Source organism: Gossypium arboreum, chromosome 13 (assembly GCF_025698485.1).
Source record: "Gossypium arboreum isolate Shixiya-1 chromosome 13, ASM2569848v2, whole genome shotgun sequence".
Lineage (NCBI taxonomy): Eukaryota > Viridiplantae > Streptophyta > Magnoliopsida > Malvales > Malvaceae > Gossypium > Gossypium arboreum.
Genome location: NC_069082.1, coordinates 495,870 through 512,511, shown reverse-complemented (window position 1 = coordinate 512,511; position 16,642 = coordinate 495,870). Strand labels below are relative to the sequence as shown.

The 16,642-nt window shown below is 29.7% G+C and overlaps 3 protein-coding genes across 4 annotated transcripts; 1 reads left to right on the top strand and 2 right to left on the bottom strand.

The window, feature by feature from the left end:
- Positions 1 to 2,404: 2,404 nt before the first annotated feature.
- LOC108461533 (E3 ubiquitin-protein ligase SINAT2-like) lies at positions 2,405 to 5,428 on the bottom strand. Of its 2 annotated transcripts, none has more exons than XM_017761400.2 (4): positions 5,138 to 5,428; positions 3,521 to 3,875; positions 3,054 to 3,440; positions 2,405 to 2,982 (listed from the first exon to the last, which is right to left on the bottom strand). In XM_017761400.2, exons 2-4 carry the CDS (start codon positions 3,737 to 3,739, stop codon positions 2,662 to 2,664), a joined length of 927 nt encoding a protein of 308 aa, XP_017616889.1. In that variant the 5' UTR covers positions 3,740 to 3,875; positions 5,138 to 5,428; the 3' UTR covers positions 2,405 to 2,661. The 2 variants fall into 2 exon arrangements, with proteins under 2 accessions (XP_017616889.1, XP_017616890.1); XM_017761401.2 differs by having other exon boundaries at positions 3,521 to 3,878; positions 5,138 to 5,419.
- Positions 5,429 to 13,003: 7,575 nt separating this feature from the next.
- LOC108463371 (uncharacterized) lies at positions 13,004 to 13,625 on the top strand. The gene has a single exon (XM_017763319.2). It carries the CDS (start codon positions 13,137 to 13,139, stop codon positions 13,428 to 13,430), a length of 294 nt encoding a protein of 97 aa, XP_017618808.1. The 5' UTR covers positions 13,004 to 13,136; the 3' UTR covers positions 13,431 to 13,625.
- Positions 13,626 to 14,962: 1,337 nt separating this feature from the next.
- LOC108462367 (putative lipid-binding protein AIR1B) lies at positions 14,963 to 15,301 on the bottom strand. The gene has a single exon (XM_017762323.1). It carries the CDS (start codon positions 15,299 to 15,301, stop codon positions 14,963 to 14,965), a length of 339 nt encoding a protein of 112 aa, XP_017617812.1.
- Positions 15,302 to 16,642: the final 1,341 nt, after the last annotated feature.

Genomic DNA, 16,642 nt, shown 5'->3' with positions numbered 1-16,642 from the left:
CTAAGATTAATTTAAGATATGGAAACAAAATATGGAAAATGAATAATAAATTTTAGTGCAATATGTAAATTTATCATTACATTAACACGTAATTTCATAAATTTTGAAAAGATTAAAGGATCATTTATCATTTTTGGGAGGGCCAAAGCCGCTACATACCTTTTTCTAGGCCCAGTTGGTAAATCTCAGAGTTCAAGTTTCACTAACAGTCTTATTTAGTAGATAATATATAAATATCACTTTCAACTAGGTGTGAATTCAAATTTTTTTAATGAGGGTCGGAATTAAATTATAAATTTTTTGAGAGGTCAAAAAATAATTTTATCACTTAATAATTTATGATTTAATCATTTCTAAAGGGATTGAGTAGAATTTTTTTTTTAAATTTTTGGGGCTAAAGTGCAATCTTACCTCATATTAACTTATAATTTCATCCTTTATGAATAGACTAAACTGCAAATTTTCCATTTTAAGAGGACCTACTCCCAAATTTCAATCTAATTTCAACCCTCTATACTCCGACCTTAAACTGGATTAACCTCTCTCAAACTTTATCTAGTAATTATTTTGCAAGTTGTCATCCCACTTTTTGTTTTAATCTTTCTTGCGTATCCTTTTTGTATACTAAAGCAGTTATGGATATATCTCAACGTCAACACATCAATGCCTGACTTTGTTTTCTTCTACACGTTAAAAAAGGCTCCACTCGCACCATCAAGCAATAAGATGAGTATAAGGTGGAAGAAGGGACAGCCCAAAATTTTGTACTTCTCTAAGACATAGTGAGTTGGTTGGTAAGCTACATGGAAAGAGCACATTTTCATGTTACAAACATATTTAGAGTGCATTATGACCACCTTGGCCACACTTCGGATGGGTTTATCTTACATCATCGACAAATATGTAAGATTTCATCGTCAAGTTATCATATTTGGTTCAATAATGTGATACTATCAAAACATTGCTAAAGTTTGGTTGATTTGAGGTTGGGAAGGAGTTTTATAGGTCAACTAAGTCTGAAAAATGAAAAAATGTGAGCTATGAACGTGTCGGAGTTGTCACTCTGGTCGCTCTTTGATGCTGAAGTTAATGGAGTGACATGAACAGAAAAATATCCATAGAGACCTTTTTATGCTAGAGCCCAAGATGCCTTGGGATTGGCTCCTGATTTTGTCCTTGTTTGTAGCTTTCCTAAGTTAAGAAGGATGAACGAGTGAAGTGTGTCTCATGATTGTTTGGATGCCATTAACACATCGTATGCCAGTTCGTATCTGAGCCACGTCTTGTAGAGCAGAACGATAGCTTCATTATTGTTGATAGTTGTTGTTTTGAGAGCAGCAACTATCTAACCATTGCGCTACAAATACATATTGTGCTGATTCTATTTGGGCTTTTCTAGTTTGTAAAGTTAATTGGACCAATACGTTTAAGAGGTAATCGGGGGACTAGGTTGCATTACCCAGTTATCGTGGAGTTTTGAGCAAAAATCGAGAGATGATTGAGGTTAATTATGCTTAAGCATTGAGCACAGAAACCCCCACAAATTGTTTCGAGTGTTTGTCTTTCAATCCCTTATTTATCAATAAAGGTGTTTATGGCCCAATAAGTTTAGGGGAATCGATTTCTTCGGAATAAATATGTGAATTGTCATCCGCCGGACAGTCAATACATTTATGAACAATCATAGATATTATTGGGCCATAACCATCCAACGGACGACATTTCAAAAACTTTTCTTGAAAGAGTCGATCCCCCTCGACAATAAAAAGGGACCAGTGAAGCGGTACCATGTCTCCTTGAAAAGGCTACTTATGTCTTGCTGGTTCACTCCACATCACGCACAACTTCACTGATTAATTATTTACACGTCCTTCAAGTACGTAATCTTTTTACTAACTAAGACACTCTTATTTCGTGAACCCTTGAGGCTCTCCACGGAATCAAGATACACACTTACCCCATTTTGAGCTTGGGTTTGGGTTAAGGTTTTTTAGTTACAACTAATTATTAACCATAGTTAATCTGATTATTATTATCTATTATCCAAACTCGTTATCCATAAAAATAAAACAGATTCAAATAATAGATATTCGATGACTAATATCCACATCCTCCCCAATCTACTACAAATAGTAATTAGAATACTGGGTTAAATAACTTTTTGGGTCTTGAACTCTTTTTTGTTCAAGTTAAGCCTCATATTTAACAATTGTTCTTATATTGGAGCCTAAACTTTAAGATTTTCAAGGACTAACTTGAACAAAAATAAGTTCAAACCCCAATATGGGAACCATTGCCAAGTTCAAAATTTAGCTTGGACAAAAAAAAGCTCAAGCCCCAATATAACAAACAACCGTCAAATTCAGGATCGAACTTAAATTAAAAAAAAAAAACCAATGTAAAATTCTTTTTATAAAATTCAAGCCCCAAATAGTAATTTAACCTTAAAATATTCAAATCCGAATATTATCCGAAATATATAGTGCTAAAATATCATAGAAATCTCCAATACCAATCATAGTTTACCCTAATAATGTGATAGCATTATCTACAAAAATTTTACAGAAAAATGCATGAATCTAGCAACACTTTTTATTCTCTTTTATATATATACATATTTTGAACTAACCATGGTCCTAGATTCATTTTTCTGGACTTATCTCATTGTTCTTTCCAAATCCGGCCGGCCACTTTCAGCTTCAATTCCTGTCTATCCCCGCCCGAAAAAAAGAGCGCCAGGTTCCGTTGAATTATAAGTCCGTCTTGACTATCTCGAACTTTCCGATGGCTATCTCGAATACTCCTAGGAACTCCTTGCCAGATAACCTTTCTGCCATAACCACCAACTTCCAAACTATAACTGAATTGTCTCGCCTCATCCTCGTCACCCATGAATCGTAAGAAGGCCATGTAAACTGGTGCCATTCCTATGTGAAAAGCCTCGAAGTGCAAGCAAAATTGTCGACCAAAACAGTTGAAAACCTGCAACAGATAGGACGGCTATTAACAAACTTGTTGCAAGTATGTGTGTGTCGTAAAAGACGAGATCTTACGGTTAACATCCAGGTAGCATTTTCGACTTCATGAGGATTGGATTTAACGTATCTGTGGTTGAAAGTACAACCATCATGCATATCGACCTTGTGATCATTCTTTAGATGCATGACGAGAAATGGAATATCACCGGTGACGGAGCATTCAGCTCCTGCGTACGGACAATTATAGGGGCGGTATCTACAGTTTTTTTCATGCTTCAGCTTACTGTAGTACGGAAAAATATCGTGACAACCCAGAATCTGGTATCGGCAAGGAAGTTCTAACGACTCAGCTACTTTTTCTAGAGCCAAACACCTTATATTTCCGAGCTCGTTGCGGCAAGTTGGGCAAGAATTATGAACTCTAGCCTTACAAATCGAACATACAGTGTGGCCATTGGGACACTAGTGTAAAATATATTAAAAAAAGTGTCATTAAAATAATTTCGAAACAGAACTTTTTATTAGAGGTAAACGGCACCTACCTGGTAAATCGGAGGATACATCAAATTTAAGCAAACGGGACACTCGAGTAATTCGTGCACGTCGTTTGTTGATGTTGCTCCAAGATTTCCACCTAAACTGGTTGCTGCTTTTCTTAAAGGGGAGCCTCTTAACTCTGCACTTGAAGTTGCCATGTCATATTCTGCAAATGTAATACGAGACTCGATCACATCCTTGCAGATACCACCACCAGGTGCCATATTGCAGCTTTTGAATTTTGATGCCGGGCCACACACTCTTTGTTTAACTCTAGTTTCAGTGAAATCGCGCAGGGGATGAATCAGACTTCTCTTAATTCCTCATCTTCGAAGCCTTCATAATCGTTTCTGCATTTCTCTGCTGATAATAATAATATTAGAAATTAGAAGCTCAACGCATCAGAATCAAGGACAACCATGAACTTTCTCGAGCAAACACATTAAAGGGCGGTCATGTACTTTAGAATGCAGAGGAATTTTTCAAGACGTCTGAAATATGAATAGACGAAAGAGATGAACCAGTAAAACATAACGAGAAAGATTCGTTGAACACGGTTTCAAAAAACATAATAGGTCATCCTCTTATCGAACACATTTATGATTATACTCTACAATGGTCAAAAAGATGCATCGGCAACATGATCCATTTGCCTTCATAGTAGAGATATGAAGTGTCATTTTTCTTGTGCTACAAGCATGTCTTTTGTTACAATTTCAAGAAGCAGCCTATGATGCTTGAACAAATCTTGCTCGTAAACACTTCTATCTGTTTAACTACGTTCTACATGGGAGCACGAGGAAGCGGTTCTAGCTTTGCTTATTATGAGTAACCAACAAACAAACAGATTATCAGAAAAAGGAAAACTTTAACACCCTACTCAAACTCGAAAACCAAAACATGTTTGACTTAAACAATCCAGTTTTAAAGTCAGCATACGAATGTTCACAGGACTTGAAAGATTATTGTAACACCTGAATGTAACTAGGGTATTGGTCAATATCGAAAATTACATACATTACGCAATACAAATGCACCCAAAAGTCGAAATTTCCCTGTGCTTAACATACGAGTAAGAAGGGTATTCATATTCGGCATTTACGAATCAAACTGATCTTCTTGAGAGAATTCTAAGATTCTATTCAAAATCGAAACTCATTACCACCTCCTACACTGCTAGATTTCATTAAAAAATCTCCAAAGAAACAAACATTAGCCCTATCATCACAGTGCTACTATTTTCATAGCTTACTTCGAGCTGCAACTTATAATTATATTAACAGTTACCATCAGAATCATTACAAAGAATCCACTTAAACTAACTCGTGCTCACGACTCGAACATGGAATCTCAAAGTTTTCAGAGTTCATCCTTACCATTAAGCTAAGACCTTGTTCGATTTTGGGATTCAGCTAAAAAACTACCCAGAAAGATTATTTTTTTTAAATCAAAACTTGAATCAGCAATAAACCAAGAAACCCAATTCAAAAATCTGACAAAAGAAAATCAAAATCATCCAAAATAATCAATCGATCAAAAAACCCAATCAAGAAAAGTAATACCCAGATTGAGATTCAAGCTCAACAACTCAAATAAATCAACAAAATTTAAAAGGAACTCACCAAGATGGAAACTTTTATGAGTTAATTAACAGTGAGACCCTCAAAACCCTGAATCAGGAATTGGATAGGAATATTCAAAATTGAATCCCAGTTTTTAAGCAGCATTGTAATAATTGAATCATACTTGGGGACAAGAAAGAAAGGGAAGGTGTAAACGTGGAAGAAAAGCCGTTAAAGTAGACTCCGCAAATTGCGTGTCTTAAAAAAAACCTGAAACAAGAAAATCAGGAGATTGTTGTAAGTTTTTTGGATCTCTTCGACCATCTCTATGTATTTTACACATAGCACTTCACAACAAAATTCACCACTCTTTTTTTTATTAATTTAAAAATTTTGAGAAAATTACCGATTGAGTCTTAACCCGATTGATATGGATAATACGTGGTTCGAGTATGCTCAAGCGCATTATTCTCCTATTTATAGATTGGGGAAGAGCTATGAATAGTTTTAAGTATTATATTAAAAAAACAGATATTATTAGAACTTATAATGATATTGTTTTAAAAATATTGGGAAATTTTAATTTTTTTACTAATAAAATATGGGATAATTAAGATAACATTCGAGTTATATTTTTGTAAATTTTATGTGATTTTTGTTTGAATTTATTTTTATTTAAGTTTAAATCACGTGTAGGTGATGTTTATAGTTATTCTAATCTATATTATGTTTGATTTATACTTTATAATAACTTGTAATGATATGAATCTATTGTCGTATATTCTTTCTTTTAAAAAATAGGTTAATATAATTTTTAATATTTGAACTCGACAATTAGGTCCATTTTAGATTAAATTTGATACTTAAACTTGATAAATAGATTCACTTTGGTCCTTGAACATAGATTACATCAATATTTGATGATGTGACATTGTTAAATTATAACATGTCATCATCTAAAAATTTAAGTGATACTTAAAATATAAGGATTAAATCTCAAATTCTATATAAATACAAGGACTAACGGTAAATTTTAATTTTATTTAAAGTATTTAGCAATTTCCAATGAAAAGAAAACAACTTGGTGGTGGGTTTGGTGGTCAAAAGTAAATTGAATACAATGCATCCTAAGTTAGTAGGTGTTGTCATTTTCAACTTTAGGGTTCAATTTAAAATTAATTAAGGGCTTTAATTTAATTTTACCTTTTACCAAAGCTTTGAAATTTCCAGGCAGGCTACGTTTTCAAAAACCCCCAATTTTCTTGTGATTTGATATTCGATTTAAAATTATTAGACCGTTATGTATTATTATTTTATTTATTAACAATGATATATCATATATCAAGGTTTCTAGAGCACACAAATCAAACCCTATGAAGATCAAAAGAATAGGATATAACTCAAATTTTTGTCATGGTTGATCGAGTTATTATAAGACTCAATAATATTTTAATTTAATTCATGAATTTGTTAAAATTTTAAATTAAAATTTCTCGATAAATAGGTCATAGAGATTTCTGTATTAGGAGTCGAATTGCATTTTATCCTGTCTACTTAAAAAATAGGTAAACTAGTCCCTGTACATTAGATTAAAGATCAAATTGGTTCTTTCTATTAAAAATATTATCCATTTGTACTGTTGAAAACTGGTATGGTTGACAGAAAAACTATACAGTAACATGTGCTGTGCCATGTCTATCTTATTATGATGTACAAAGAGCAATTTTTAATAGCATAAATGGATTATTTTTTCAACAAACGGACTAATTTACTCTTCAATTTAATGTACAAGCACTAATTTACCTATTTTTTGAGTAAAAAGGCCTCCATGATAATTTTATCTACAATCATCATATTGAGAAAGAAAGTGTTTTTATTTTTATTTTTACAACTACTATTCCAACTTAAGCTATTCCTAAGAAATTTGAACATTCGACCAAACTCGAGATTCAAAAGGAACGAGTTATAAACACAAAGATCAAACCTTGAATTTAATGCTAATCAACTTGAACCCACACAAGTTTTACCACTAAATCAATAGCTTGATCAACATTAAATATACTAGATTATGCCATACCCATTACGTAAAATAAGAATTTTTTTAAAATAATAAATATATTTATAATTTTATCTTTAAAACTAAAACAACAATACCTTCATGAGTGGTTTAGACCTTTTAGGTTTTTGTTTGATAATTATTAAATATTAAACATTGAATATAATTATTTTTGTTGGATAATAGTAAATTTTAATTTTAAAAATTCATTATTTTATAATTTTAATTTTATTATTATGGTATTATTTATTTTATTTTGAATAGTTTTGGATAAAAATTATTTGAAATTTTTAATTTTTAATAAAATGTGGAAATGATTTATTTCAAGAATAGTGAAAAATAAAATCAACTTAATATTTTCACATGTTTGATAAATTTTTAAAAATATCATAAATAGGAAAATAATACGTTTCAACATGCTCGAACGCCGTTCTATTACATTAACAATAATACTCATACTAATCGAACTAAGACTCAACCGACTATTTTTTATTTTTATGATCGTAAAAGTTTGATGGAAGGTGTGTTTTATTCTCTCCCTAAAGTAAAAAGGAAAAGAAATATTTGCTAAAGGAGCAACGGGATTAATGGCTCTTTTACTTTTTTTTACTTTTTCCAAAAGGTAAAATATTTCTTTATTTGTAGTAGGTAGCTTTAACAGGATAATACAAATATATTTTTAAAACTTTTTCAGTGAATTTCTTAATTAAATTTATCTTCGATTAATTTGTCGCATCGGTTTATTCAATTAATTTTTATCACGATTTAAAAAGCTCGTCTTTCATAAATTTTTTCATTGGAAGATTATTAATATTAAAACATTTTAAATATGATTATTGCACGTAAAATTATATAAAAAAAGAAGAAAATATTTAGTAGGTTGTCAAGTAGAGTTAGGAGTTGACGAGTGTCCTATAAGAGTATAGTAAATTATTAAAAACTATATATTAAAAAATATGTATATATCTATTTTAAATTTATTTGTGAAATAAAAAAATACGGTGTGAATGTATTAAATACTCGATGTAATAAAAATACAAAAATTTTAGATCTATGCAATGTTGGAACTTCAACCCAATATGTTGGGGAATCATATTTGGAAAAGCCCAAATATATGGGCCATTTTAAGATTGGGGTTCAAACTTATTTTCTTTAATTTTTATAATTTAATTAGTTAATACTAAAAAATTAAGATAAAATTTATTAAAAATATTTTTGCTAAAATTTAATAATGTGATTATTAATATATTTTATTTTATTAATTATAAAATTAAATTTAAATTATTTGTTTATAATTAAATATACGTTTTAAATGACTTATGAATTAATCTATGAATTAGTTATTTTAAAAACATGATAGTAAACATAAAACCAACTTAATATATAATTTAGAATTGATATTATGCAAGAAACATCAATATTTAAAAATATTGGTAAGAGTCGATTGAGCCTTAGTTAGATTATCATGAACATTGTTGTTAATGCAAGGAGAGATGGGTTCGAGTGTGCTAAAATACATTATCCTCCTATTTATGGGTTAGGGAAAAGCTATAATTCGTGGCCCAAAATACTTGTGAGTCGTGGCCTTTACATATAAATCTTAAAAATACAAAGATGTTCCTTTAATTTAAAAGATAAATTATAAATATATCTATTTTATTTTTTTCACACCTACAAAGTGGGTTTGACATAATCTAGTATTATATAAGTCCCTAATCGAATTAATATCACGAGTCAACTAACATCAATTCAGTTAAAAAGTTACCAAATGACCAAACTTTTAAAATGAAAGTTATATATAAAAAGGTTATAGACAATTTAATTTAATTTTAAAATAAAATAAAATAACACTGTTTTAAAATTTTAAACTTAAATCTATAATTTTTTTTAAATTTCAATCTTGACAACTATTAAAATCTAATTGGTTGGCAAAAAAGAAAGTATGAAACCTTGCCCTTGCTTTCCAGAATATTTGGGAACTCTTAAAAATCATTCATTTCTTCCAAGATAACAATAACAGTTGATAGATAAAAGACGGTAGGGATAAACTTACATCATTCACCATACACACATTATATCCAAAAGAAATTACCTAAATAAAAATTTATCACCTATTCCCGAAAATTTAAACTCCAATAGACTCTACGAATGAACATCCCTTAATCACTACATCAATCATAGGACTTCCTTTCACATAACCTTAATTTCCTCTCTTTTGTAAAAAATTAAAATTTAATTATAAAAAGTATATATATAATTTTTCTTTATCAGTAATGTTATTCTAAAAACATTTTTAATATTAATTTTATTTCTTTCACCTAAAAATGGGTGTACCATAACATTAATGATTTATAATATTACATAAAAAAGAGAGAAAATATTTGAGAAGATATATATGTTTGGGTTTTCAGTAAAACAAATAAAATCTTTCATATTTGGATATATTGTTTTTAGTATATTTTAAATAAATAGATAATATAAATTTTTACATATAAATTTAGCAGTTAAGTTCGCTTTGGTACCTATATTTTTGTTTGTTCACTTTGGTACTTCAACTTGACAACTAGATCCATTTTAGTTCTTGAACTTGAATTCTGTCAAGATTTGATTATGTGACAAATGTTCTTACTAGGTTGGTCGGTCCAAACCGATTGGACCTAGAACTGACCAATATATTGCTCTAAACAAAGGGGTTGAATTAATTGAATAAAAAATTATTCAAAACCAATAAAAATCGAAAATTGAAACAAAAATCAATAGTTGAACCGATTTAATGATTTTTTTATTTTTTTAAAATTTTGAACTTTTAATTATTTATTTAATTATTGTAGGTCTAGTTGTTCAACTGATCAAATCAATTGAATCCGAAACTAGTGGTCTAATCGATTCAACTACTAGTCCAATTATTAATACAATATATATAACACTTTAAAATTGTACCACATCATTATTTAAAATTTTATATAATTTTTAATTTTCAAGTAATGATATACCTCAATCTTAAAATTCTATTCTATAATTTTTATATTTTTTAAATTTAAAGAGAAAATAGAATTAATTACTAAATTCAGAAATTAAAATTATATTATCGAAGTAAATATATAATGATGCCTCGAAAGAAAAAAAACAGTATGATGATGATGACGAGGACGAGGACTTAGCTTATTTGATTTGGTTGCCATCTCCTTTCCAACAGAAAGCGTACACGTACGTTATATATGCACCTCACAAACAAGCCTTTTATCTTAAAAAATTAAGGCCCAATTGGACACATGGATGGAGTCACATTATTTTCTCATTTCCCTTATACTGTCTATCAGGCGACACATGGATGGAGTCAGAAGTTGGGATATTAAATACTATGATGTTTTGGGATTAAATTTAATGTTTGCATTATGCAATTATATTTTTTTAGATTTATCAAATCATAAAATAATATAAATATCTTCGAAATATTTTTTTTTCGTATCTTCCATGTTCATTTTATAGTTTATATTTGAGGTTCGTCGCTAGTCCTCCTAATAATATTGTTTCTAATATTCAAACTTGCCTTCTCTCCTTGAAAGTGGAATGTATTTTACTATTGTACCTAACACTTATTGATAATTTGAAAATAGTAATAATATATTAGCGGTTCAAACTCTGGAGAGCACGCTTATTGGAAAGGCTTTATCTTTAATACTATTAGTTCTATTGAAATTAATCTCATATTCAATATGGCAAAAACACCTTTATATATATTGAATATGATCGATTTGAACAAGGTGAAAGTCAAACTCCGAAATAATATGTTGTCATGGTTGTTAGAATTAGACTAATAATTGAACAAGAAATCGGTGGTTCAAGTGATTCAACTGGTACCCTAAATCCAAAGAAAAGTGAAATTGTTAAAAGAATCTATTGAACTAAGAAAAAACCATTAATCTAACTAGTTCAACTACCAATCCAATTTATACAACATTTGTTATTACAAATTATTTTAAATTAAAATACTTTAAAATTTTGAATGAACCCCAAACATAAAATCCAAAATAACTTTATATTTTAATCCAAAAATATCTAGTCCTAGTCAAATACATCTTATCCATTAACACGTGCATACATGTTAGTCCTTCAAACATTTTAATATTATATGTTTTTTTTAAAAAATTAATTAAAGATTATGATCATATTTGTTCGTTTTGATACAATATTTAGAACTACTCATAATTCTTCTTCAACCTATAAATAGGAAGTTGATGCACTTCAACGTACTCGAACCCACTCCTCCTGCATTAACAATAATGTTTATAACAATCAAACTAAAACTCAGTTAGCATAATATTATGTTTTTATTGACAACTATGGTCTTGCGGTGCCAATTAAACATCAACTTGGTCAAACTACTATGTCTTTATATTGATATATTCTTTGTACTAAATTAAAAAGAATGACACACACGTATATTTATTCATTAATTAATTGTAGTCTTTCCTACTATTTTCCTTCTCAAGTTTTAAACAGTCCCTGGGCTGATTTTGATAAGTTTTCTAGATTTTCTAGAATTTAATTTGTCCACTCAAAAAAAGTAAACATAAAAATTAATAAAAAAAAATATTGATTTTTCGTCTTACGTTGGTGCATACGTATGTACTATTGATGAATAATAACAAGATATTTTATTATTAAATAAAAATAAAAATAATAAAATTTATAAATAAATAATATTAAAATTCTAAACCCTAAATTTCTAATAATTTTAGATTGTATTATTTTGTAGTTACTTGTATTTTTAAATTATGCTATTAAGCCAATCTTGTTAATGAATTTCGTTGGCAGGGTCAACTTTTGACCCTAAGCTTGGACTTGATCTAGATAAAGTTTATTTTTATTAAGGTTAATATATTATTTGGTACTTAAGGTCAATTTTAATGTTCAATTTAGTACTTAGATTTTTTTCCCATAATTTGACTCTAGCTTCAATATTCAATTTAGTACTTAAGCTTTATTTTTTGTCCCAATTAAGTGTTTTTGGGTAAACTATCAAAATAGACACTTTTATTTACCTCAGATTATATTTTGGGATGTCCGCCTTGAATGATTTGGGTTTTGGGGGAAATTTTGTATTCTTTTTTCATTAAAAAAAAATAACTCTTCTTTTCCGAGCTGGACTTCCATGTTGGCATTTTAAACCCATTTTAACCGCCACGTCAGATTGTTGTTTGGGAGGTAACAGATCTTAACGGCAGAGTGACTATTTTGTAACAAAATAATAATGTAAGTGACTAAAATGTAACATTTCAAACATAAGTGACTAAAATGTAATCTGAGACAAACAAAAGTGGCTATATTAATAATTTACTCTATGTTTTTTACAAGAGTTCATTAAGTCATTTAGTATGCAGGAGCTGATCCAGAATATCTTTTTAAATTTTAAAAAAAAATCATTTGACGGACTTATATGGCAATTTTTCCATTTGAGGGGCCTAAAACCCTTGCCTACCCTCTCTAATTCGCTCCTGTTGGTATGAGTATCAAATAAGACAAACTCCTGTACCAAATTAAAAATTTTAAAAAAACACAAATACCAAATAATATATTAAACATTTTATTTATATACAATTAATTGAAGTGGTAATAAAATTCTATACAACAAAATCAAACCTTGACCAAACACTATCCAGAAACAACTCAGAATATAAACGATTAATAGAAGTAAATAAAAAAGCACGTGAAAATAGTATTAAAAAAAGATAATAATTTAATTCTTACAAGGAACAGCAGCCATTTTTCGTGTCTTAATCTCTTACATCCAATAACGTGTAGTCAACATATAACTTCCAATCTTCGACAACAAGTCAAACCGGCCGGTTTTCCCCCTTATATAAAACCATATCCCCCTCACCATTTTCTTCCATCAAATTTTCCGGGAATTCAATTTCCAATCATTACTTCACAAGAAAATCTTATCCATTGTTCATCAAAAGCTTTGTTATTTGTTCTTTGAAGAATATATATACAATCATGGAGGTTGAGATGCTGGCTGATTCATTGATGAAAGTGTTTATGTTCTTAATTGTTCAAGCACTTGTTTATTTGATTCTTTCGAAATCCTCCAACGTTTTCTCCAACGACAAGATGAGATCGTTCAGCTTCAAACGAGCTCGTTCGATGAGTATTCGACGGATTCTTGCTGCCGTTTCGGATTTACCTCAAGGGGTCGAGTCGCCTTCATCGTCGTCACCGCCGCCGTTGGTGTCATCGAGGAGTTTGAGGTCGTCGACTAGGAAATATGGTGAAGAACATGAGTTTCATTAGAATTTACTCTTCTTTCTTTTAGTTTGGTGTGAAATGATTTTCTTTTTATTCTTTGGTTATTATTGTAGTGTTTATGAAAGGAATTTTTTTTTTTTTACTGTAAAGGATTTGTATGCATAGATTACTTTGGTTAATGTGTATTATCGAGTTTCAATTCAGTTATAAAATTATTAAAAATCTATTATTTGTTGAGTATTCGGGCGAAACCAGTAAATCTTTTTAGGGGTGAAATTAAATTGTACATTCATGTGAGAGTTAAAATGTAATTTCTCCATGTCAATAATCTATATGTTTATAATTTTTTAAAGGACTAAATTAAAATTTTATCATTTTTAAAGGTCAAAATATAATTTTATCTATACTAACTTAAAATTTTATAAATTGTATTTACCCACATGGTAGTTGTGTGATCAATGTTTGAAGTTGAATGTAATTTGTCGGATAAAACAAAACACTTGTGTATGAAAAGATCTTATAGCAAAATTATATAATAAAAAAATGTGTGAGGGTAATTTTGTAAAATATAATCATTGATAATCTTATATGCCAATAAATCAATAACCTGATCAATTAGATTATTGATTCAATTTTGAAAATGTTGATAGCTAAGTTTGAAAAGGATCTTGTCTAAAGCCCAAAAGTCAGCCCATTCGGTTTAAATTACTATTCTCATAATAAATAATATTTAATTTTAAATTTAATTATTAAAATATACAAATATTAAAATAAAATTTTTTATTTTTTAATTATATTTAAAATAATAAAATAAATTATTCGGACCGGTTTGGAAGCTCAAATAGACTACAAAAATTTTCGTGTTGCAACTTAATTGATGAATACTTCTAAAAATGATAATAAATAGAGAACTGTTGAAAGAGGATCATGTAAATATTGAAAGATGATTATTTGACGGGTTAATACATTAGTACTTGAGTTTTTTTTTATCCCATTTTGGTACCTAGTTTTAGCTTCAATGTTCAATTTGGTATATGAGTTTTATCAATTTGATACTTTAGTTTTTCTTTTTCTCAATTAAGCCCCTAAATTTGGATTCAATGTTTAATTTTGTACTTGAGTTTTTTTATTTATTTTCAATTAAGACTTATGTTTGTTTTACCAAGCACTCATGCCAAATATTCACTAGGCCGCGTGATATTATTTTATGCAAAATTGAACATTGAAGCCAAACTAAGGTACTAAATTGAGATTAAAAAAAATTTAAGTACCAAATTAAACATTAAAACTAAATCAAATGATATATTTACGAAAGCCATGCATGCACATAATTAAACTTATGTAAATCTTGAAAGAAGATTATTTGATTTGGCTTGATTATCGATATATTATAGACCATAAAGGAAGTCAAAAGCTTTCCTTGGAGCAAAACATTAATTGATGAAAGACACAATTTTGGAAACCATTTTAAGAAAAAAGACGACATAAACTTCGAACATAAATCATTAAACCAACATCAAAATATCCAAAAATAAAACAAAACGAAACGAAAAAGCCAATGGCAAATTAGAGTGGCTTTAGTTGCAACAATAGGCTCTGCGTTTCATTCCACACTTATTGAGCAATAAGTTGAATTGAAGGGGAGGCTTCACATTGACGAGGCCCAACACATCGGCTTCAACGACAGTGCAAAGGCAAGCATCCAGTTCGAGACCCACCAAACCATTAATGAGGTCACAACATGGCTTAGGTGGTTTACCAATGCCAACATCAACAACATTCAAGATGTTGGCACACACATTCAAGAGTAGGGCATCGTTTTGGCATTGGGGCTGGTTGTGGGCATTCGCCATTGATAAAAACAGAAGGTTGATGGAGAGAAGAAGAGCAATTGTTGCTAAAGCCTTGGAAGCCATTTCTCACTATCAGAAAACTAAGCAAATGGCCGAGTGATGAAAACAATGTTGCATGGCAAGAGGCTTTTATAGATAGGAGATATAGGGACTTGTTTATGTTTTTTTTTAAAAAAACAAGGTATAAAGCAACATTTAATCCTTGAATTTAATAATCTTTTTCAATTTGGTTCTTGGATTTTTTTTGGTGATAAGGTGACACATTCTCAAAATGACATATTATCACATTTTAATGAAATTTTAGATCTGATTATAGGTTTGGGTCAAGCTAGATAGATATAAGATTTTAGACTCATTTTCTAGATTCAGATTCCGCCCGCCCGTATTAATTTTTTAAGGTTATTTTTAAAGACTACAACTTAAATAAATATTTTTATTAATATAAAAATATTTACAACTTCATCAACTATAGGAACAGAATTTTTAAAATATGGTAAAATTTGAAATTAAAATAAGAAATCCTTGGAAATTTACTATTGCCTCCTCCTACATAAGCAATCCAAGGAAAATTTGGTAAATAATTTATATATATATATAAACCATATATATATATATATATAAACCATAAATTTACTACAGCAAATATAACCGATGGAAGCAACTCAAAAACAGCAACCAAGCAAGCATGCCAGCAAGCATACAGTTGTGGTATATGTATGCAAATTGACATAAATATAATAAATACCTAATTACTTGTTTGATGTTTCTTAGTTTAGGTTTGATAGAAATTAACACACACATGTATATAATAAAGAAGTTTAGGCATGTGATTCGGGTCAAATTGGGCTAGGATCTAACAAAACAATTCTACTCGAGGTCTTGCCCATTTAGAAAATAGATTTTATTTTCTGTCTAAGCTCATTTTTCGAGCCTATATTTATACTCAAATTCTCTCACTTTTCAGACAAGCCTTCGGACTTGCACGGGAGGCCCGGCCCATGATTAGGTCTAAACGAAATCCAAGTTTAGAGGGTCAAATAGGGGAAAAGCTGACAAGTTCTAAGAATAATGAGGACCAACAAAAATTTTAGGGACTGAAATGAAAATAATTATCAAATTTAGAGACTAGATATTGATTTATCCCAAAAATAAAAAGGTACAACGTGGTTCATTCATGCAAGCACATCCCGAGTGAAGATAAGAATTTTTATACAACTTGGCTGTCAGCACTCAACATGGGGTTATTCGATCGCTTGAAACACAATAATTAGTGAGTTTTCATGTATTCTTACTTGTCCGATATAATGTTGTTTCCTTATCTCTTCGTTTTTCCTCTAATTTTTCAAGGTTTTTGCTCTAATGATGGTGCCAATGTAAGAGATGGAATATTTGGTCTAGGAGAAG